Source organism: Crinia signifera, chromosome 1 (assembly GCF_055691185.1).
Source record: "Crinia signifera chromosome 1, ASM5569118v1, whole genome shotgun sequence".
Lineage (NCBI taxonomy): Eukaryota > Metazoa > Chordata > Amphibia > Anura > Myobatrachidae > Crinia > Crinia signifera.
The window spans coordinates 107,912,727-107,937,751 of NC_139217.1; the positions used below are offsets into that span (position 1 = coordinate 107,912,727).

At 42.9% G+C, this 25,025-nt stretch overlaps 1 protein-coding gene across 1 annotated transcript in view; it reads left to right on the top strand.

The window, feature by feature from the left end:
- The window catches only part of SMAD1 (SMAD family member 1), a 39,236-nt gene extending 14,486 nt beyond the window's left edge, over nucleotides 1–24,750 (top strand). The window contains exons 3-7 of the mRNA XM_083171155.1: nucleotides 10,021–10,275; nucleotides 14,149–14,265; nucleotides 21,729–21,950; nucleotides 22,543–22,799; nucleotides 23,416–24,750. Coding sequence (XP_083027281.1) covers nucleotides 10,021–10,275; nucleotides 14,149–14,265; nucleotides 21,729–21,950; nucleotides 22,543–22,799; nucleotides 23,416–23,559 — 995 coding nt within the window. The 3' untranslated portion in view covers nucleotides 23,560–24,750. The remainder of the gene's footprint in view (nucleotides 1–10,020; nucleotides 10,276–14,148; nucleotides 14,266–21,728; nucleotides 21,951–22,542; nucleotides 22,800–23,415) is intronic.
- The last annotated feature ends 275 nt before the right edge of the window (nucleotides 24,751–25,025 follow it).

A 25,025-nucleotide genomic window follows, 5' to 3' on the forward strand; every position in this document is an offset into this window, starting at 1 on the left:
AGGGTTTCTTCTTCCGGGTCCTGCGTGCAGCACAAGCTCGCCGGGTACTCTACCCACGCAACACCCCCCCCCCCCTATGCCAACAGCTTGAGTCCCGTTGCTGCTCTTTCCCTTCCTCAGTTCCGGGCTGTTATTTCTCTATTTTGGTGTCCACTGCACAGCACCTATGTTACGCGGTACCGTTATAGTTCATTGCATTCAACTTATATCTAATCGCATTTGTTTATATTAACGGAGAAAGTACGCCCACAGCTCGCACCAATGGGCTAACCTCGACGGGAGGGTACACAGTGTGATTGACACATTGAATAGCCGCGACCTCGCCAAGTCGAGGGGAAAAAAAAAAAGGCGAGCAGACCGAGAAACAAAAAACACTGTTTTAACAGCCCTCGACTGACATTGAATACCCCCTTAGTCCCTAAACGCGACCAAACTAAAAGGTGTGACGTTCGGTCTTGGGTGACTCCTCACATATTTTAGCTCTCCATCTCCAGGGGAAGGGATCTGAGATGATTGCGTGTCTGTCTGCAGAAACAATTGGATAGTAGGCAAGCATGGGTTTGGAGAGGGGAAGAAACTATTGCATACCACCAAAAATGCAGTACCCATTCTGCAACATTATTAATTCTGAGGGACCACCCAGTTTAGTGTCGTACAGTGATGGGTCTGGCTTTATTCAGACTATTTAAGAATTGACAGTAGTTGGCTAGCCAAGAAACAGTAATGTGCAGCATTTCCCATTTTGGCAGCTTCCCCTTGCCACCCGCATTATGTCAACATTGGCAGAGGACAGCTCGGAGTTTGCCTTCTGTTCTAACGGAGGCATGTTTAGAAACTCCTTCCAGACCACCATATATTTGCAAATGGAACTAGATTCTGTACTTTTCAACCAAGTCCTTCATCTTAACCCATGCTGTCCTACATAGTCTGCTTTTTTTATTTTTTTCCTGGCTATGGCTAGATTAAGTATACCAGTACCGGGTAACCATTGCCAGACATCACTATTCTAGTTCCTTAGCCATTTCCTTGTATTCATTTTGTGTAATGGAGCTCTTCATATGCTCATAACAGATGTTTTGAGAAATTGCTGCTCTTGTGCCTGTCTATAGCTGGCATTCCAAACCTCAGTTCTCAAGGCACACTAAAGGCCCCCATACACTATGTGGCTTCTCCCCTCTGAAAAGTTGCATCCAATCCACAACCTGCGCATCTGCATGCAATCTCCATTTCCTGCTGCTGGGGGGGGGGGGGTGCGTGTGTGTGTGTATCCAACCCGAAGATCTTGATTGCAGCACCTATGTTCTGTTCGGAATCTAACTCGTTAACAATGAGCGTGGCTTTTAAAGTTGTAATATAATATGTTAAGCAGGTGGGGTTGAAGCTATGCTAGTCTGACTTTTGTATATAATAGGGGTGGGTGGCAAAGTGTAGTACTCCCAACTCCTTTGGAACTATCCACTGAACTGAGCAGGTCCTGCCAGAGTTTGTGTTTTTTTTTTCTTTTCGAGCATACTAGTTTGATTGGTATACGTTGCAGTCTGGCAGTTCTATAAATTGTGTGCACTGCTAATAACACTGTGCTTATACTGTCTGGATATGTTTTTAAAAGAACACAACTACTGCGCCTCTTCCATCAAAATCCTGGGTCAGGCCTGGGATTTTTTACCCAGGATTTTGTTGGGACTCATTCTCCGAGTTTTGTTTGCACTGTATCCCAGGGTAGACCGTTTCCACTGCCTTCTCCCTGTATGACCAGCGCCCTTTCTGTGCTCAGGCACCTGGGAGCAATCGGTAAGCCTGTATGTGCTAGCTCTGCCCAGCTCTTGGCAGCGAACAGCATAAGAACAGTCTCTCCCAACGTCTCCTCTAGTTCCTGAGCAATGACCTCAGCTGCCAGAGCTCAGGAGGGATCCATCTGCAGCCGATCTGAAATTCCTGGGTAAAAATACTAATACCCCTCTTACACCGCCGCAAAAAACCCAGGTCAAAGGCAGTGTAAATGGGTCATGCTGTGTCCCTTTACATGGGACTTTGGGTCATGTGACCCGGCTCCCGTTTATGGGGGACGTCCAACCTGCGGACCGAAACGTACGCAGGCCTCCGCTGCTGTCTGCTATACTTTGCAGGCAGCAGCGGAGGAGGTGAATGGCTGCCTGTGTGCGGCATCCATTCCCCTCCCAGTTGAGGGCTGACTACCTTACCTGAGAGATTATCTCAGTGATGGGTTTGCCCGCAGCGGTCCGGGGCCCAGCAGCAGCGATCGGCACTTGGAGGTGTCATCTCAAAGCGGCGGATCAGGAACTGCCTGTGCCGGGTGGAGGGTTGCGCCAGTGTAAAAGGTATCAAACTCCAGGTCGCCGGGTTAAAGCTGGGTCCAAAAACCTGGGTGCAACCCGGCGTTTTCATGTAAAAGGGGTATAAGTTAGAGTAGCTTTACCCTGCAGCTCAACCAGGAAAGACCCACTATAAACCCTGTTTGTGACCAGGATAAAAATTCCTGGTCACTTTTTACCTGGGATATTTTTTACTAACATTAATCCGGGGTAGGTGCATGTTCATGTGAAAACCTGGTATTTTCAGGTCAGTGGAAAAGGATTATAACTTTCCCAAACGTTGTTTTTTTTTTCATTGGAAGTAGACCTGATTCATGCACACGCGTACTAACATTAGGCAGAGACCACTTTGTAACATGCATTTTTTTTTCCAGTTTTTTCCTCTTTAAACCTACTCCCCCTGCCCTTCCTTCCTGCTTCTTTGTCTCTTGACCATGATATGAGTTTTCCAACTGTGCATCCTTCCAGCTGTTCTGCCTACCCCTTTATGTTTATGCATGTTCTAATATTATGGACTTTTTGAGCAATATTGCTAATTATGGTCTAGTTTCCCCTTGTAACTTTTTGAGCCTAAAATCCTGCAGTATGTATGGCTGGGAGATGAGCGGTGATCATTGTTCATCGGCATGTTCTAACGGCTGAGTGAGCCCCTTTCCACAGTCACCTACTGTCGAAAGAGGTTCACCACCTGTGAAAATCAGTGTATGCTCCTTAATGGGTGCTACGCAATGTCCTGTGAGTTCTCAAACAGGTCCCCTTTTTTTTTTTTTTTTTTTTTGGTCACCTAGTTGATTTATTCGCAGTTGCAGAATTGCACAAAGCTGGGGGTTAAGGGCAAGCAGCAGTTGGTATAGCTATAAAGAAGGTAAAAAAAAAAATGGATTGGGTCTCACCTCCTAGGCATAAACAGCCCAGGGCTCTTGGAACTGTTACTGGTTCTAAAAATATGGGAGAATGAGGAGGGTCCTCTGTATTTTAAGAACCATCCCCCGACTCGACTAGCAGAGTGGTAATGACACAGCCAGGAGATGCACTTGATGGGGTCCCATGATTAAAGTAGTGTTCCCGCTAGGCTGTTTTAGCGGGGCGCTGCGCCCTGCCCGATTTTTTTTTTTTTTTTTTTTTTTTTTTTTTTTTTTTTTTTTTTTTTTCACAGGGCAAAATGCGCCCTGCCCTGCTAGCAGCGCCCCGCTAAAACAGCATGATGCCTTCCCTGGCTGTGTGCACGGGGAAGCGCAGCGCCGCCTTAGAAGGCGCTTCCCCGGCAGCATGGTAACTTCGGCTGGGCCGGGCCCGCCTCCTTTAGTGACGGCGCCGGCCGGGTCCGCCCCTTTTCGTGAACCGGGACCACCCACAATTGTGACGTCGGCGGGCCCGGTCCGCACCCCTTGCGCTGCCCCCATGCATCGGCGCCCTGCCCGCCCTCATTTCTAGAGGGAATACTATTAAAGCATTGATCCACCATAATTAGTTGACACAGGCCAGGGATTCTTGGGGAGGTGGGGGTCCCTAAATGAAAGGTTGGCCCAATTTTTTGCTTATGTATGATCACTAAAAAATAAACTGGGTTGCAGAAAACATGGAGCTGTTCATACAGATGTAACCCGGCTCAGCCTTGCAGGGGATGGCCGCTACCGCCAGTGGCGCACGCACGAGACTCAAGTGCCCCGTGGCAACAGATTGGCGGGGGTCCCCACTGCTCCCCCCCCCCCCCCCTCCCCCCCCCAAAAAAAACTGGCCAGCGTCTCCCTGAAGCGGAGACTGGCAGGGAGACGCTGCTCAGCCGGCGTGATACTGAGACGCAGGCGCGTCCCAGTCTCTAACCGCCGGCGCTCGCCACTGAAGGGGATCTGGAGAGTGCTGGCCAAGGATGAGCCCGGCTCTATCTGTAGATGTGGGGAATAGAAATCACTTTCTGGGAAGCCTACATCTTAAGGGGCCTTCTACACCTGTAATTATTTGTGCATGAGAGATTCCCCTTGAGCTTCCCAGAATCTAAGTTGCTCAGAAAGTGCCAGCGATTAATCATAGCGATTTAGCATTGGAAATGTAAGTTCAGCAAATTAATGCTGATCGCCCGCTACACTGGTGATTAGCAGTCTCTTGCTAAACGATCGGACTAGATTTATGGTCAACGTCTCCCACCGATAGCGATGCATGGGGATGTTCCACTTCAGTAGCAATTGCTTGATCACCATAGAACACCCTGACCTAAGAAAAACTCCAGAGATGGGGTGGTTCTTATACACAGATCATCGCGATCCTGTGTCTTTGCTATTATAACTTAGTATGATTTTAAATCCTCTTCCTTTAGTACAGATTTTATTGAAATATTTAGGTTTGTGTGTGGTGTGTGTTTTTTTTTTTTTTTAAATCTTTATAGTTTGGGCTCCAACACATTTGTAGGTAGGTGTGGGTTAGACAGGAATGTTTACTAAGATAATGGTGGCTTAGCCATGGTTCTGTGTGTGTGAACTTTAACACCTTGCAGCAGTCTGAGATCAAGTAAATGTATTTGTGTAATATGCAGATATAACCACCAGGAATAACTTCTGTGACTGTTTTTGTTAGTCTGTTTTTGTTAGTCTGAATCCCTTATTGGGCTTTGTTTCAGTCTTGCTTTTTCAGTGTTTGTAATGCTTTTAAACTTTATATAAATGAATACTGTTTGCGATAACATACCAGTGCAGCCCTATAACTAGGTGGTCTGCTTTCAGGCGCTGCAGAGGAAAAGCACCATCGGGTGTTTAACGCACCAGGAAAACCCGTTAGTTCCATAGTTTACATGGCCTCCGTGGTTCAATGCATTTTTAACCCCTGACTTACTGCATGGGGATGATACTATTCCATTGAATACATTTTCCCAGCATGACTAACTGTATTCACCAAAGGCTAAGGTGAGCATTTGAAGATCGGTTTTGAAACCTTTGCCAACTCCTCCCCATTAAACTGTTCCGTGAATGTAAATGGCAAAGGCTCACTGTCTGAACCTGGGAATGGTGGAAATTTTTTTTTTTTATGATTTTCCCAAATACTGTGGGTAGTGGCTGTTTTTTGTGTGTGTGTATTTTTTTTTTTTTTTCTCTCATCATGATTCACTTGTGCTTGAGAAAATGGAATACAAATATGCACTGCGCTAAAATAACAATATACTGTGTAATTAGGAGGTACACTATGCAGTATTCTGCTCCTTTTTTTTTTTTTTAAACTTGATTTCGTTGTCTGAACCGATTAGAAGAGAACTTGCTGTGGGCAAGGAGGAATGATTTGCATGTATGTCACAATGTATAGGTGTGGCGTAAGTATCCCTGGAAACAAATACACAATTTGGTCGTTCTGGGATTTTCTCCAATTTACACAACTAGACATAATATAAACATTTCAAGGAAGCTTAACACACAATAAAATCTGTCTACATTCAAACAACTGTGTAGAGGCCAGGTTAAGGGTATGGGATTACAACTGTGTACTCGCCACTATGGCTGCAAGAGTCATTACAGCCAGAATAATAGTAGCTACTAGCTTTATAAAATATGCTGTATGGTTGTTAAAAAGTAGTAGAGTAAAAATACTTGCATGCTTAGACATCAGTCAGGCTTTTCTGTATTTGTCTTCTGATGGTCTGCAACCTAACAGCTTGGGTTTAATAACTAACCTATTTCTCATGTTTTCTTCTTGGAACCCCTTACCCCCTTCTCTTTTTTTTTTTTTTTGGAAGAGTGGGTGATGTCAACTAATGCAGCTGGGAGGGATGGCATGACTGGGGGAGCAGGGGCCATGCTGCATTGAGCAACATTGCCCTCATTCCAAGATAATATAAATAGACTGTGCAGAACAGTCTAGTTCTACAGTCCATTCTGATGACAGGGACTGCGCTTCAGGATTGACTCTGTATCGGGTGCTTCATAGCACTGTGCGATTTGCACTCTGCTATGCGATTCTTGACTATATTGTGCAAATCTCAGTGTGGACATAGCATAACACTTTGTGCGGATCCAAGAATCTTCCTTCATACAAAATCTCCTGGACTTCAGGTCTCCACCGATATTTTTAATTGGGCCAATATTTCTGCTGTAACAGACCAGCAGATTTTCTGTTGCTCTGTGCTATGTAGTAAAATATAAATATCACTCGCAAGAGCCACATGTAATTGAAACTGACCTACTCTGCACCAGGGATTTTACGTTGTGCTTTGTGAATTGCCTCCAATGTTTTTCGAAATGGGAAATCGGGCCGTTAAATTGGACCAAATCGGCTGTCCCTGACATGCGGTCGGGTCCCGTGCGCATCGGACCCGAGCAGGTGGTCGGACCTGCTGGCCATATGACCACCTGTCCTGGTACCTCCCTCCTAGTGGCAAGACGGGCCGGAAGCAGGGATGCATGCGATCAAATTGTGACTGATCACATGCGTCCCTACCACTGGGAAGGTCCCGGGCGGCCCGCATGGTATCGGGTGTCCATACATTGCTGCGAGACATACATACGTATGCCCCCCGTGGCAACGGAGCCTACCGCCGGTCCCCCTCGCCACCCGTGAAACACTATGGCAATGGCACAATGCACTCTTCACAAACAATTGTATTTTGTCTCTCTAGTCTCCCTGTGGCTTCCAGGCTGGAAGAGTGGAGCTGGATACATACTATGGGGGAAATTTACCAAGACGGGAGTTCTATCGCACATGGGATGTTTATATGGGCAGCAAATCAGATACTATCTATCTTGCAGAAGGTGCTAAATAAGTAGATTTTGTTTTGTGACTTGTGAAATAGAACTCCCGTCTTAGTATATTTCCCCCTAATATATCTGTCCTATCTTGCAGTAGTCTGCCAAGTATACTTATCCTCTCCCTACCACCACTACTACTAGTGACATATATTTGTTTTGTGCTTATAAGTCTGCCGTCCCAACTGTTGGTGTGTGAAGTAGCCTGACTGTTCCATATGTATAATTAGACAATTATAAGTCAGCTGCTAGCTGAAATTGTGGATCTCCTCTAAAATTAGATGTGGGGAAGGTATAAAAGTAGGAATCTGGAGCATTTAGCACACGTTGATTCTTGCCCACCCACGTTATGTTCTTTTTAATCCCCTCAGTGGCTTGGCAGAGACAAAACCCTTCTCATTTCAGTGACCAGGAGGTGGGATTTAGAGCAGCTGCACTAAACATGCTTCTGCTGCCCTGAATTTATGCTGGGCTCTCTGGCTATGTACTGGCCACTTTGGGTGGCTTGTTGATTTAAATAGGGTGGAATAATGGGGAATTACTGTTTTGTTGCATTAAAATAATTTTAAGTTCTCACGGTTTATTTTCAAAACTCATGATTTCAATTATACTGTATAACCAACCATACATATGGACCAATAAAATATGGTGCCTGTCATAATCCATTTTAGATCTTGCAGGTGTTTATAATGCAGTACGGATAGTGTAATGGTTAGTATTACTGCCTCGCAGCACTTAGGTCATGGTTTTGATTCACACCGTGGCTCTATCTGTGCGGAGTTTGTATATTCTCCCCGTACTTGCATGCGTTTCCTCCGGGTACTCCGTTTTCCTGGTAGGTTAATTGGCTCCCAACAAATTTACCCTAGAATTTCTGTGTGCGTACATGTGGTAGGGAATATAGATTGTAAGCCCCAATGGGGCATGGAGTGATGTTCAAATATTCTCTGTAAAGCGCTGGGGAATACGTATGCGTTATATAAGAAACTTCTAATAAATAATGCTTTTGTTTTAGTCCTCAGACTTGCATTGCAAGGGCCCAACCGTGAACTTGCTTGAGTTCTGTCTGGTAATATACTGTGATGCTTTTTGTGATGTGTTAAGGCCCTTATACACTATGCGATTTGGTCCCGATTTTCACCCGATTCGGATGGATCGGGCCAAAAATCGCAGGTCTAGACACCCGGTCCGACCCGATGCGCAGTCCTGTGCGATTCGATCGGAGTCAGGAGGTCGGACCGGCTGCACATAAGATTTGCTAAATCTTATGTGCAGGGGCTGTGAGGTGGCTGGCGGGGGACACAGAGGCGGCAGATGTCGGCGAGGGGAGCAGGGAGCTGTACAATGAATGGCCAGTCTGTGATTGGCTGAGCGCTCTCAGCCAATTGCTGCCTCTGCCCTATTCAAAGCGTTCCCCGCCCGCCACCTCGATGTCCACCGCCCCCCTGCTTCCTCCACCTTGCAGCTCCCTGGGAGTTGTATATGATAAATTGCATGATTTATCATATGCCAAACTTGGCACATCATGTGCCTAATCGTGTGTTATCGTCCCGGGGAAATCAGGTCTGACTTGTCCATAGGACAAGTCGGACTAATGTATGGGGGCCTTTAGAGTCACTAAACCTAAAGATAAACTTATATCCTGGCAGATGCTCAATTAGTTAAGTGATACCACACAGGTGCTTGCAAGGGAGGTGTAATGTTTTGTGTAAAGAAAAGCACACTTGGTTCTTCCAGCACACTGCTATCGGTAACCAGATTTAAATCTACGTTATAATATCATTCAGAGATCTTGGTTTGCAAATATATGGGAAGCCCCCAAGTCAATCGTTAAGGCCTCTCAAGGGGTGTACACACGGAGCGATTTATTTGCTAGTGAGCGACTTTAACTAAGCGATTTGACTAAATGCACCAACTATTTTGACTAGTCTAAAGGGGCCCATACACTGTACAATTATTGTATACAATATCGCATCTCATCGAATCTGTTATGAGATCTAGTACAAAAAGATGTGCTGCACATACTTTTTGTACTAGATCTCATCTCATCGCAGATCCGGGATGCAATGAGATGCGAAAATGTATACAATAATTGTAACGTGTATGGGCACCTTAAGGGCGATTTTGACTATACTAGAATTAACATACTTGGTTGGTATTCATTGCAGATTGCCTAGTGAATATCTCCCTCAGCAGTAAATACCAGCGTGTTTTTATTTTATTTTTTATTTTTTTGACTAGACATCCAGCGATCTAGTCAAAATATTGTTGCTTGTCAAACTTTTTTATTTTTTTATTTTATTTTTTTAACGAAGCGATATTCTAGGACGATTTGTCTAACCTTGACAGATCTTTACTAACCTTCTCAGCAATTTTGACTATGTACTCCAAATCGCTTAGAAGGATCGCTCCATGTGTACACCCCTTTAGTGTTGGTGGTCCTTTATAGCTATATATATGTTCATGTTGCAGCACCCCAAAAGCAATATCTCAGTGGAAAAAACTAAAGTGTTAAGAAGCTGGAGCTATGTACAGAAAGTGATGAATGATATGAAAGGAGTAGTGTTCGTGACGTTAAGAGTAAATGTATATAGTAGTTTTAACCCTTGAGTCTCAACATCTCAGATGCGCAAAATATCTGCCAAAAATGCCAGCATCTCTGTAAGATGTGTAAAATCAGCTAACAATGTTGGCATTCCTCACATTTGTTATATAAATGCAAAAAAATATATTGTTAAATAAAAATATTTTCTAATAGAGAGTAAACCGTACAGGTCATTATGGTGAATAAAAATGTTTGCTTGCCATTTTTTCACACCAATTTTGACAAATTCACTTGGCTCTCCAAAGGGTTGTTACATTTAAGGAAGATAAACTAATACTGTTCTAACCTAAAGAGAATAAATTTACCATAGATTACTTCTGACTTTTTTTTTTATTTTTTTTTTTTCCTCTTCCTGTAGTACTTCCTCCAGTCCTCGTTCCAAGGCACAGCGAGTATAACCCACAACACAGTCTTCTGGCTCAATTCCGTACCATGGAGCCCAGTGAGCCACACATGCCACACAACGCCACTTTTCCAGATTCTTTCCAGCAGCCGAACAGCCACCCGTTTCCTCATTCGCCCAACAGCAGTTATCCAAATTCTCCTGGCAGTAGCAGTACTTATCCTCACTCTCCAGCAAGCTCTGACCCTGGAAGTCCTTTCCAGATCCCAGGTATGTGTAGAGTCTAAAACTGTGTATACAGTGAATACAATATCATTTAACAGTGTTATAGCACAGAAAATTCCGTTGTGCTTTATTAACTTCAATGTGGTCTGGCCTGATCGGAGAGACCATTTTGCATTATGGAATTACAAAAAAACGATGTTGAAATTTAAACTTTAAGGGGGTATGCAATCCCTGATAATGACTGTCAGTCCGTTCCTACAGCCATGATGCTGTTTACGTTTTGCTCAACAGTAAATCAGCAGGCGGGATTCAATCGTCGATTGGCTGTGAGCTCGACAATCCACATCCGTTCTCGGCAGAACGGGCCCAACCGCTTTTATAGTCCGGCTTGTTCTGCCAAGATGCCTTTTTCAATGCTGTCGGGAAAGACCGCATTGAGTAGGCACCCATCGCAATTTCCCCTGTCTATGATAGCGAGGGGGGGGGGGGGACTGCATACCCAACTAAGTCTATTGGTACCAAGTAGGGTTGCAACAGCACTATGTCTCTGGTCATTGATTGAATTGTTTGTGATTTGATAAGTGGCTTGTGCAATTGATTGAAAAAATATATGCTGATTCATGTATTTGAATATTTCAGACTCTTAGACTTTTAACGCTCTTAGGCCGATATTCAATTGTTTCCAATGCCAGCCTTACTAGATGTTGCACAACAGAGCAGTGTAATTGGCTGCTGGTGCTGACCTTTCGGGTTGAGAAAATAATTCAATACCCCCTCCGTGTCTAATGCTTTCTGATCGGGTCTGTGTAATCCTATATAGCTATATGTTCATTTTAGTTAATGTTTATTTGATTCCACTATTCAATCCCAGTGCAGATTTTTGCCTGGGCATAAAGTGTGTATTTGCCGTGATTTTACATGGTTTAGGCAAATTTGCGGCCATTTTCTCCCATGCCAATTCACCCAATAAGAAAAGTGAAATGGCATCTGCGAAAAATATACTCAAGAATGGGTGAAAATGCCCGTGATTGTATACTGAAAAAGATAAATCTCTTCCCCGCCCCCCCTTTTTTTTTAAATTTCATACAAGTCCATGTGGAATCAAAAGTAGGGTAGTTTTAATCTAGGGGTCATGGCTAGTCATGACAACACATGGCTAGTGGGAACCTCTGCCTATAACAATGGTCAAGTAATGGTCAAACAGTCCTCAAGGCACCCAAACTGTCCAGGTTTTAAGACTATCCATGGCTTAGCACAGATAATTAATGATTGAGGTACTAATTAAGACACCTGTGACCAAGCATGGATATATACAGCATCAACTTCTGTCTTGAGTTAGTTTTTTTGAGACCTTTCAACCAGGTGGAAACAATGATAACTGAGGAAGTTCAGCAGTTGGAGACCACTCAATGATCAACATTTAATGAGCACCTTCAGGTGGAGTCTCTCCCTTTTGATGCCCCCCGAACAAACCACCTCACTATTCCCTTTAGCTCCCATATAAAGGAGAGGGTGATAGTGCTTGAAAAGATGCAAAACCTTCAGGAGGATGTTCATTTTTACAACCAGGGCTGGAATAACTACAACCATTTGTGGAGATCAGGTTTGGCTATGGAATTGGGAAGGGGTCTACTTAAAATGGAATTATTATATTTGTGTGTGTCTATTGGATGTACAAGCATTGAAGATTTTTAAAGCTATAGCTGACTAGGTTACTAAATCTCATGAATTCCAACGGGAGAGTTAGGAGAGAGATCAAGTTATTAGAAAATGCAGCAAGGAGATAAGATGCAGGTAGTGTCTGTTCGGTTTCCCTACTCAAATGACCTTGGATGTCAAGGTTCACTCTGATTGCTAAAGCCTCCATACAGAGGTCACCCCTGTCTAGTACCATTATGAATGGCAAAAAGTTTTGAGGGCACAGTTGACACTGGCCAAAGGAGAACTGTAAAAGGACAAGATTCATCTGAAAACAGTCCAATATGCTTTAACACCAAAATGTGCACCTTTCCACCCTTTAAAATGCTTTTGCCACATCTGAATAACTGTGCAAAGTATTACCAAGTCGCCCTATTAACTAGTCAATAAACTTGTTTTTTGGCTTCTCTCCCCAAATAATCCACCTGGTCCCAATGAACCAGTATGATATTTTAAATGTTTGGCAGAAAATTAGATTGGTTCTTGTGTGTTGCCATTGACCCCCACATCACATGACTAATGGTGGCCTTTGCACTGTAGGGTTAACCCCCATGCAGCTGTGCCACTGGAATAGGCGAGAGAACACAATTAGGAAATCTAGCCGTGTGTGTAGTTTTGGTAAGAGTATAATCTTGAACCTGGGGATGACATAAACCTCCAGATATCAACCAACTTGTTATGTAGGTGGCAGCATAGTGGGGAAATATGGAGGAGCAATCCAGACCAATGGCTAAAGGCCAATTAAACTTCCTGTCTAGAACTAGAGGCCAAGGTTCAAGAAGGTGTAACTTCCTATTCAGAAACTGTAGTTGTTGGTGGTTTGGGAGTAGAAGTTAGCAAGCCTGTATATGGTGAGAAAGTTCAGTAAGCACCATTCAGTGGGGACATGGCACTAGTCCCTCTCTGTAGCCTCCAGTTGGCTGGTACTTTTGGAGTGAGTATTTCACCGCATGACAGAGGGCATGAGGTGCCCATTCACTGTATTCGAGACGTGGCTGTCAGTCATGGATGTGCAAGGTATAGAGTAGGGATTGGAGGATCATGGTGTCTTGCTTTATGCCCATTGAGAGTTGGGGAAGCATCTCAGAAGTAGCACCAAAAATGCACTGCAGCACACAAGAGGCACAGCTGAAAACTGCTGCTTAAAGCACATTGTAAGGGGTCTATTTTTAATCTGGTGCACTGTGAATAATGCCGGGGGGGGAGCTCCTGAAGCTATTGTGATTAGCACGCTGTTAAGTTAGAGAATACTGATAATAGTAGGTGGTAAGTTTCGAGTTCTGGCATTTTCTGACTTCAGTGCACCGCAGTGATGCTGTTTACACCAAGCATCGCTGCTCTAGTTGTGTCACTTTTCTGCTCACACCTCAGGAAGGTTTCTACTAGAAATCCACTAGTCTGCGTTAGCGGAGTGCTGATGAGAATAGCACCGGCACTATTCACTGCACACCCTATTGAATCGACCCCTATATTTGGTTGCGGGATAGTGTGTTTGTTTTTGAAACTCCATGATGCAAACTTTAATTTCAGACTGTAGCAATATATAATTAGCATTCGAGAATCTGTACTATAATTCTTGTTATCCCTAAAATGACTGGGAAATAAATAATTGGGTCCCACTTATCAATGCTGTCTACAGCTGCAAATCTAATCAGAAGAGTAGGAGTCTCTGGTTCCTGCAGTAACTGATCTATATATGGTAGCTATGTACTACATCATAGAGTAGTATAGCTATAACCTAGTCTCCAGTGTAGAACTTATCTCTTATCGCCAGCATGCTAAAAAAACAAAACAAAAAAACTTTGTTACCTATTACGTCTTGCTTTTATGACTGGTACTGTATGGATCATTAGGAAGCCCATGTAGTTATTTTAAGTTTGAATGCTGTATGGGCAGTTTAAGCTGCTGTATGTCACTGCACCACCATCAAATGGTAGTGCTATTTTTAAATTTCACACAAACCATAAAACTAATTGGACCCAGGAATAAACTGCCTAGTATGTCCCCATATTTTAATAGAAAGGTGTCCTAGGAAGGAAAATGAGCTCAGTGCAATCTCTCCGTATTGGCATTTGATCCAACGTTCACTATCTCTAGTATTGTCTAATTTTGCATATTTTACCATATTGAGTGGTTGAAAAACTAAAAATGTATATATTTTACATTTTGGACAAGAATAACGTTGTGTTCTCACCATTACAATTGTTTTTTTTTTTTTAGCGGACACCCCCCCTCCAGCTTATATGCCTCCAGAAGATCAGATGACCCAGGACAACACTCAACCGATGGACACAAACATGATGGCACCTCCCATCCCTCAAGAAATAAACCGAGCCGGTGAGCAAAACAAACCTCTTACTGATCATGCAATCCATGCTTGTTGGCTGCAGACTGGCTGCTTACGTAAAAAGCACATAAACCTAGACAGCATATAGTTCAAGAATTTTCATTGGCTAGAAAACATAATTTGTTTTTTTTTTTTTTTTTGTGAAAATACCTGCCATATTAAATTATGCTCAAGCAATAATGCTAAAAGAATAATTGCCATACCAACTATTTCCCTGTTTACATAACACTGTACAAGTAACGAGTTAAATAAAAATCCTACGGTTCCTCCTTTTCCTGTAAGAGCTGCACAAATATGCACTGCAACATCTTAACCAGCTGAGATTTTTCCTTCACTCCTTCCTGTTTTTGGCCTTCGAGTCCCTTACAAATCTTCACAGCAGAATTTCCTAAGCCTGGCAAACTGCAAGAGTGAACATGTTAATACACATTACTCCCATAAAGTTCCGTGGACTTTTATGCTGCCCATACACTTGTGAGATCTTGTATACAATCCTTCGATTTCGACCGCATCATGCGATTTATCGAATGCTGAAGAGAATTGGTGGGGGATGTATCTCGCTCCACTGGGGATGGTTGGGCAGTGCTGCAGATCCTGGGTCTGTCCGAGACCCCGGGAGATTGCTGTTTGAGGTGTATTGATTGCGCACTCAGGTTCGGTTGGGAGTGTGGGGTATGTGTCGTGGTTGAGGGTGGGATGTAATAAGTAAAGTCAGGGAGGCAGGTATATGTGCTGAAAAAAAAACGTGTTTTTATTTTGTCAAGGGTAATAATAAGAATGCTCCTTAAATGAGGATTGATGAGTGGGTGGTGGGATTAGTCACTTGGACCCATAGGCAGGTGGCTTCCGTGCCTCTCGCTGTAGGTGCAGTGTGAGGTGGGGGGATCCTGGCCTTATGGTCCTAGAGTTTTGTGGTACAATGTCCCGTTGTGGTTGGACCGCTGCTGTGTGCAGGGGGAGCCCTTGTGGGGATGGGGTTGATCAACAGATCCCCCTTCTACCATAAGATGCAAGGGGTGCTTATGTCTCCCCCTGTGTGCAGCGGGGTCGGGGTCTTGAGTACTGTGCAGGCTGTGTCCCGGGTGCCTGCTGTGCGGGGGGGGGGGGGGTGGTATGTGCGTGCGTGGGACAAGGAGCGGCGTCCCATTCCTTGTCTTTTACCCTTGTTTCTGCAGTTCACTGGTCCGGCCCGGTCCCTGCTCGCCGAAGTTGCCGTCCTCGTCTGGCAATGTCTGCGGATGCCCCCACTGACTCCTGTGGTGCTCCGATCAGCGTGGTCGGGCGCTTCCGGCCGCGTCACTGGTCCGTCAGTGCACTCAACTCCCTGTGGCCTTAATCAAGGATCCTTGATAAAGGCCACACGGCCGAAACGCGTTAGACTACAGGCACCACAAGCCCCCACACCAGTCTCCTCCCAACCAGGGGACCTCTAGGACCATAAGGCCAGGATCCACCCCCCCTCACACTGCACCTACAGTGAGAGGCACGGAAGCCACCTGCCTATGGGTCCAAGTGACTAATCCCACCACCCACTCATCAATCCTCATTTGAGGAGCATTCTTATTATCGAATGCTGAGCTTTAAGGAAAATTTAACCCAAGATCGCATCGAATGCAATCGCACAAGTGTATGGGCAGCATTACACGTGAAGTAACATATACTGAATGTAATGCAGCAAGATTATGGATACATTCTCTCCCTCATTTTAGATAGTGAAACTGCTTTTTTTTTTGGCTACCCAACACTGTGTACTGTACTTCATGGCAGCACTGTAATGGTCTAAAAGTTCTTTGTACACCTGATCTTATATCCAACGCCTCTTTTGAGAATATGTTTTTATATAAATAAATGCTGGAAACCACAAATGGATTGTTTCCTCTCCTGGATGGGATGAGGTGGGCTTAGTGGACCACGATGAAAGCAGATATGTAGGGCACAAAAGGGGATGTGCCCCATGCTTCCCTATTGGTGGCAATATTCAAAGAATAAATGTGGTTGCAAATATTAATGTCTGTATAAGACTAGAAACATGCAGGCTTTAGTAACGGACATGAAGGTTTATCAAAGTGTAAAAATATATTGTTCAACTTTAATTACAGCTTTAGAACAGTATAACAAGACTTATTAGGTAGTCGCCAATAATTTAATTGATGGAAAGGAATTGTTAAATTGTGGAAAGCAAATGCTATTGGGAAAGAAATGAAAGCAAGATTTGGGGGTCGATCCTATTAACCCCTGAGGGTGCGAGTTGCCATTCAGGTGCCGTTTTCACGCTAAAAACCCAACCCCTGCACCCTTCGCGGGGCTGAATTTGCTGGCACCCCTATGGAGGTGTTTGCACTTTTCAGTGAATTCAGCCCACCGTAAAGTGCACCTGGTGTCGTGATGAATCGTGTTCTGGCTCCCAGCAATGTGATTTGTGTTTAATGCTTTAATATTCATTATTGCTCCAGCACACAGTGCAGTGTTGAAACATTTCTGTCTGTTTAAACAGCCCAGACTTATCAGAATGAGGAGGGTACCGCAGGCATCACTGTTCTCTCCCATCCGGCTGCCCCCAATAGGGTGGTATGCCATTCGCCAGTAACCCAAATAGGTTGAGGAGAATTCTAGTGCACCTACTGGAGGACCTGGGGTGTGCTATAGTGTGCAGACTTTTCTCCCAGGTGTCTGTTTACATTTGAGCACATAGAGCCCCAATTAGTGTCGCATGTACTCTGGCATGGCTATCTGCTAACCATGCTTCGAGCCACATGCCTAGTGTGTGCACTCCCTGTCGTTAACGATGTGCACTCACTCCTGTGCAATGTTAACGACCACCCCCCCCCCCCTCCCTCAGCCAGCATGTCTGGACCAGGGAGGTCCTCGATAACTACTGCCATGCTCCAGCAAGGCAGTCGCTGCCCACCCCTTTCGGCATTCCCCTCTGAGCAAGTATCGGCAAGTGTGTATGCACTTGCTGATGCCTGACGGGTCGGGGCCATTGGCAAGTGTGTATGGCAGCATAAGTTAGGATACACACTAGATTGCTTTGCCTTATCTGAACAAAACTTCTAAATTGTCTAGTGTGCACCTGTAACCACTCACGCCCAACCAGAAGCTAAATTCAGCAAGACGTGTTTGATTATGCCATCATACTGCTGTAATGTGCAGTGTACAGACAGCGTGATATGCTGGCCAGGAACACATTGCTATATGTACCCAGCCTAAAGCTGGGTACACACTACTATGCCATTTGCGCCACCGCTGATTTTGTTAACCATATCAGCGGTGCTCCCCGACAAACTATCTAGGAAATGCAATCAGAACAATATCATTAATAATATTGTCCAGTGACGTCACCCAGCCCCCCCCCCGCTGAACATGCATTAGTTTACCATAGTCAAATTTGACTGCATGTTCAGATGACGGGGGGCATTAACAACCCTTTGGAGTGCGCATTGTTAACAATATAGTGCGTACACGCTAAATGATATGCATGATAACGTTAACATGAGATTTTTAAATAATATGCACAAAAATGATCATCTAGTGTGTTTTTTTTTTTTTTTTTTTTTTTTTGAATTGCTGAAGCTGCATGGTACGGCCAGCTATAGCCTTATAGATTTGATTCACAATACCTGGCTAGATTGTGCCGTCCACATAAATCTGATATCTGTTTAGTCCATTAAATTGTCCTTTAGCTGTCCTAGTCTGTACTTGTTTAGCAGTGTAGCTTTGAGCATGGAGGTCTTGTTTTTGTATCACAAATGTTAGGCCAATTCACTGTACCGTAGCAAATATTGCAGTATGTCCAGCATCAGGCTCTTCATAGACGTGTACCCAATCTCCTTTAGTGGTTCTGTTCCCTGGATGCTTACATGCAGTTATAAGCGTGAGCTTGCAGAACAGCAAAGCTAAATCCCAGTCGAACACTTCTGCAAGAGATTTGACTGTCCTGTGATATGTAATGTAACAAGCTGCATCCTGTAGGTAGAACTGGGTGATTTCCATTGTTGGCCTTTGCTGGGAACAGAGACTCATCGCACCTGCTCTGCATGACTTACAGCAAACGTAAGGAAGTGGTGTGAGATATCTGTGAGAGAGGGATGATTCATCCCAGAAGAATTGCCAGCTGGCAGGCTTTCTTACAAAGTTTGAGAAAGCTGTATCCTTGATGGTTACTGGTATCTGATGTGTGAAAATAACCCTTTCTTTATAACTAGAAAGGCGCGTTTTAATTATGCCTGCCGTCGGGGTGCTTCACAAAGCAGCATGATGTGAGGAGTAGTTTGTATCAGGCCTTTGGCTTCCATGTGGTCAGTGATGCCAGCTGCTTGAAGAGTGTGTGTGGGTGGGGGGTGGGGGAGTGTTTTGTCTTTGACATCTGACCACCATATGAAGTTGCAGCTGGAACAGGAAACTAGTGGCAGGGTTAAAACATTGTAAACAGATTAATGTTCAGCCATGTATATGTTTAGTATGTGCGTGCCCTCAATTATTTTCTGCCAAACCTTCTTTTTTTTTAAATTATTTAACATAAACAGGGCAGTACTGTAAAGGTCTTGCTCTATATGATCTCGCTAGTTGATGCCGTTATTAATTTAATACTTGTTTGTCTGGTCCCCAAAAGGCAATTTAACTCTGTATCCGACCTGTATTTGTCATTTGTTTTGCCCAGGAGTGGTGACGCAGGTGCTGGATCTGTATGTGGGCATATTGCAGAGGGGCAGGTAGCAACTACTTGTAGATAAATGTTCAGTAACTTTTTATTTTTTATTTTTTTTCGGGTCAAATGTTGAAAAGCAAAAGCAGGCATATCCCTAACGTGCTATCGTTCTGTCTGTGCATGTCCGCTCTACTATTTTATTCATGATTGCAGGATTAAGGAAGGGCATCAAATGATCAACTTTCTTCTGCTGACAAAGTGCCTTGTACCCTTTAAATGCAGAATGCAGCTTGTTCTCCACAGTAAAGTAACTTTCTTTTTCATACACTAGAGTAGATGTTCCCAAGCACTTTCAAATAATGGCACATATATGTTAGTGTTTTGTCCAAAAGTCCGGCACTCAAAATATAAAAATCATGTTCCGGTGCCCATCAAAATATAAATGTATATGTCCAGGGAAGGATGTCATTTGTAAAAAAGAATACACTGACCACAGCCTTTCTGATCAAAGTTTGAGGGTTTAACCCCTTTTATCAAGACCTGAAAAAGCAGTACAATACCGCACATATAAATAGTACAAAAGACTTACACTTAATGCGCCCACCACCAGCCGCGCTGCCCGTTTGGGGTCCAGTGATGTCACGTGTGTGTCCAGTGACTGCCTGGCGCCGGCGTATGTACCCGAATGGTGATTGGAAGAGTGCCCTATACGGGGCTAGACAGATGATGGGTCAAGGTGCTTGTCCCCTCCTCCTCTCGACAGGTTATTTGAATTTTAGAATTACTATAATGTTATATTAGGGAACTAGGGACGGAAGTTAGCACACTTGTGAACAAGCCTGTTTAACGGCAAAACGCGTGTCTGGAAGATGTCATGGCGGCCACGGACGGAACCTAATCTATGCACACTCTAGCACAAGCAGATTTTAGAAGCTAAGTAGAACCCTGTACCTAATTATTGTATACTCATTGCGGTAATATTTGTATTCCCTGATCCCCTGGGACAACTACAGGGAACTGATTGTTTAAACAAGTTTTCCTCTGTAACCGATATACATGTTGCTATATATGTGTGTGAGAGAGATACATTAAGTAGAACATAGTATCAAGCTTTGCATGTTATGTTTCTCTCCCATACACACTATAACTGCAATCTTATTTATGGGATGCTCATTGTGGGCAGCTGGAGTGTGATCCCCTGCACTGGGTTACTAACAGGGGTGATCCCGGAGTTAGCTCTCAAAAGCAGATCCCAGTCATCTTTTGGCAGTTATTCCCAGTTTAGCAATCTCTTATCCTGCATTTCCTCCTGTCCCGTTCACTGCCCATGTGGCACACAGGCAGATGAGAAGCAGTTGGGACTCCAGGGGAATATACCTTTATTCTCAACTCTGCTCCAACATAAATAATGCTATAAGTGTGGTAGAAAATTATGTGTAAACATTAGCTTTACCTATATATGTATTAACTGACTTTGCATCAGGAATTGTGGTATCCCTAATGTGGCCAACACAATCATCTACAATATTTTCACCTTTTGGTTTGAAAAATCACTATTTAATATTCTTATGTCTTTTGTTTTTTTTCACTTTCTAAAATGTTACGATTTCATTAATTTCAGCCAAATGACCCAGTGGATCCCAAAAGGTCCCCAAGTGGGGATCATTCATCACTAAGGCTGACACAATCCAATTGATCAACTAATAATTGGTCAATTGATCAGCAGATTGATCTATTTTTTTGTTTAACCAAGATAATCACCCCACTTACTAGCCGAATATTTGTGCAAAATTATTAAAAGGTCTCATTGATACATATATACTTGGTGTATACTGATGGAACAGGAACATCTGTGTGACATATATAATAATCACACATTGACACTCTTTGCTTTATTTATATAAACAATTTTTTCTTTGATCTTCTGATATTTTTTTTTTTCACTTTATTTTTCCCTTATTCTGTATATTTTCATATATATAATTTCTTGGTTCTGTTAGGTTAGTGAACCGTATTTTAATGCATATCCATAAAATTGTATTTTAATAGAAAGTAGTGCCCCAGCAAAGGGCGATTTTCTTTTTCTTTATTCATTATCATTATAGCTCTGGGGAGCACCACCAACACCTATATATGGATATTTGAATTATTATATTAGTGTATGTTGGTTACACATGAAATTCATGCCTCTTTTCCCTTTGAAAAAGGATTTACTGGTAGGCACAAAAATTTTGTTTGGTCTAATGGTGGGTACACACAGGGCCATTTTGCTTGCGATTCGAATATTACGCAAAATGCATTCGATTTGACTATACTATATAGTCTTGCCTGACTGATTCTATTTACACTACACAGGAGTGCGCTTTGGGATTGACTGTGCATTGAAGGTAGAAAAACCATTCGATGCCCATTCGATTTTTCTATTTGATTTTTGCTTCTATAAGCAAAATCAAATAGATTTTTGATCAGTGTAAACAAGACCACTCTTTCCTTCAGGGAAAAGTTTCTGTACTTTGTCTGCTACCAGATGGTTGAATAACCCCAAGGGGTAAATTAGTCACTGTAAAATATTGGGCAGATGCATAGCTCTTAAACATTTGTGGAATAAAACATGGCTTATACCAGTTTTTTTTTATTAAATGAGAATGGCCTTTTTATTGTTTTGTATGCTATATAGTTATCGAATAAACCATTTTCATTCTGGCTTTATTACAAAAGTTCTTCGATACATACCCAAAGTTTGTTTTTTATGTGAGTATTATTCACTGCCTATAGCAGCTGATTTTATCCATCTTTCTGTTGCAGATGTTCAAGCTGTTGCTTATGAGGAGCCAAAACACTGGTGTTCTATTGTGTATTATGAGCTGAACAACAGAGTAGGAGAAGCGTTCCATGCCTCCTCCACTAGTGTGTTGGTAGATGGCTTCACCGATCCTTCAAACAACAGGAACAGATTTTGTCTGGGGCTCTTGTCCAATGTTAACCGCAACTCTACTATTGAAAACACTAGGCGGCATATTGGCAAAGGTATTTACTTTAAAATGTATATATATTTTTTTAAGTTTGTTTTCAAATATCTTATTGCAGTGACCTAAGGAGCTATATCTTTAGAATAGGGCTTGAAATTTTTCTTTAAAATCTAGGAGCCAAGATGAAAGTGTAGGAGCCAGACAATGCACACCAAAGCCGAGCGCAAAAAATTGGCTCCGAATGCCTGCTCGAGTTTTGAAATGGCCGCGGCGGACCTTCAGATGCATACAGCCGCTGGGTGGATTGATTAACTCGGTCTGGCTGTTACAGCAAGCGCACCAGGCAATAACTAGATTTTGTTTGATTCTGTCTGTAACAGCCAGACAGAGTTCATCAATCCATCCAGTGGCTGTATGCGTCTGAAGGTCCGCCGCAGCCATTTCAAAACTCGAAAGATTTAAAAACTATGGGGAAAAATTAAACTGTATGTATCTGTCACCCATAGGCACCCCTGCAAGAGCCTTGCGGTACCTAAAAAATTATTTTAACCACTGTAAATATGTGGGATGCCTAGGAGGATCAAAATACTTTAAGTGTACTTTGCTGAACATACTATATTTTCTACAGTAGTAATATTTCTGCCTTCTAGGTGTTCACTTGTACTACGTCGGGGGAGAAGTGTATGCAGAGTGTCTGAGTGACAGCAGCATTTTTGTTCAGAGTCGGAATTGTAATTATCACCACGGATTTCACCCAACCACAGTCTGTAAAATTCCCAGTGGTTGCAGCCTGAAGATCTTCAACAACCAGGAGTTTGCCCAGCTTCTAGCCCAGTCTGTGAACCATGGTTTTGAGACTGTTTATGAATTAACAAAGATGTGCACTATCCGGATGAGTTTTGTCAAGGTAACTCAAAGCTTTAGGGTGGCTTGATATGAACTGATGCACTTGATCATGATGAGCTGCTTTCTATTCCAGCTAGTGGGGTGGGTGTAATGTAGTGTACTCTAGGCTTTTTTTAGGGCAGGGCGCTGACCACCAGACAGGGCACTTTTTTTTTTCAATCGGAAGGGCTCATTTCATATTAGAAATTTACATTAGAGTAAAAAAAAATGTCCATTACATATTCTATCGTAATGACAATTACACATTATGGCACACACTGTAATGCCTCTTACACATTATACCACACAACGCCCGTTACACGTGATGGCCCACACCAAAGTTTTCAGCAGTATGTCAGCGATGTGGTGAGCAGCATAAGGGCACACAGTGCCACACACAAAAAGGGTAGCGTGCATTTTGAAGTTTTAAAAAACGGGCAGGGTGCGGCACCCTGCAAAAGAAGCTTAGAGGGAACACTATGGGTGTAATACAGTGAAAGAAGACCCATGTCAATTTTTAAAATGTATGTTTTAATATAGATAGAAATGGATATTATGTTTATGTGGCCACTGGTTGCAATCTGATATTGTTCCCTTCTAATTTTGCCAAATTTTACCAAAATATTTCTTTGTTGTAGGGATGGGGCGCAGAGTATCATCGCCAGGATGTTACAAGCACCCCCTGCTGGATTGAAATTCACTTGCATGGCCCACTTCAGTGGCTGGATAAAGTACTTACTCAGATGGGTTCCCCCCATAATCCCATCTCCTCTGTCTCCTAATGGAAAGCGGACATTTCTGGATGTTACGGAGCCATGCATGTACTTGAAGGATGTATTTGTCAGACACTCATACTGGCAAAGGAGGCATTTTTTTTCTATTTGGGAGCCTCTAATACTTGTGACCAACATCTAACCTGAAAAGGGGAAGATGGTCCCTTATGAGACATGGCTAAACCTTCACAGCAGCTAATGCTAATTTTTTTTTTTTTATTTGGCGTTCACGGTATAGCGTTGTAATTTAAACCGTGCTGTGTAAAGTATTAACTGAAGCAGATTTTCTCCTGGCTGTATACTAGACATGAGATTTTTGTACAAACTAGGCTGATCTAGATTGGTGACATTATCAGCACTTGTTATTTCCATACTGGGAATATTAAAGTAAAAACATAATTGGCTTTCAGCTACATTAAAACACAATTTGAATAGTAGTTGTCCATGAAACTAACTTGTTGCTACTTAAATTGTGCTGACCAATCTGTTATAAAGATGTTAGTCGATGCTCCTTGCTATTTGTACAGTGTTTTTATATACGTATATATCATCCTGCCTCTCCCTTTCCTTCTATTTGGAAACCTAAAGAATAGTTCAGATTAACTAGGTGGTCTTTGATGTTTCCAGGAGGTCCTATAGTGTAATACTAACATTTGAGCGCATCCTAGAGGACCTCTTATGACCATCTGACTATTTCCAGCACCCCCCTTTCATTTTATACTTTCTGCCGTCTAAGAACTTTTCTGCTATTTGCAGGTCTGGAAAACTGAAGTGTAAGTCTGTTTCCTCTTTGACGTACCAGCCCAAGATTCCTGATCATAATCTCCTAGCTTAATAGGTTTCACTGTCTGCTGAAGGACTTGCAATGTGTTGTCCTCCCGTGTATTGTAGTAACACTTAGTGTCGCTGCATTAAATTCTAATGGGAGGCAGGACTAAAATACTGCACCTCCTCTAGTACCAGACAGTTTGAACAAAACTTCTGCTGAGATTAGAAATTGGATTCATTAGAAATGACAAAATCCAAGGTTTACTCACTTACAGACTTGTTTCCCTTTTTTTTATGATGTTACTTTTTTTTGTACAATTTTGTTTTTCTTTTATATTCACAGTTAAGCTGTAGTACTTCTCATAAGTACTTTTATTCCAAATCTAGTGGACAGTTCTACTAGAAGTTTAAATAAACGGTCATTATTGCTTACCTGTATGGATCTTGTGGATTCTTAATTTTAGTTTTTTGCTGAAATCGCTAAAAGACCTGCTCCGTGGAATACTATCACATTTTAGAATAGTTACAAAGCCACTATTCTAAAGTACGAGTACATGTATATAGATGTAGTGTCACTGTCTGCCATCAGATCGGAGACTAACGGACGATAGATAGATATATAGATGTGATTTATGAGTGGAAAAACATTAAATGGGGTGGGATAGATCAACTTTATTTTAGTGGGATTAAATGGAAAGTCTGCACCC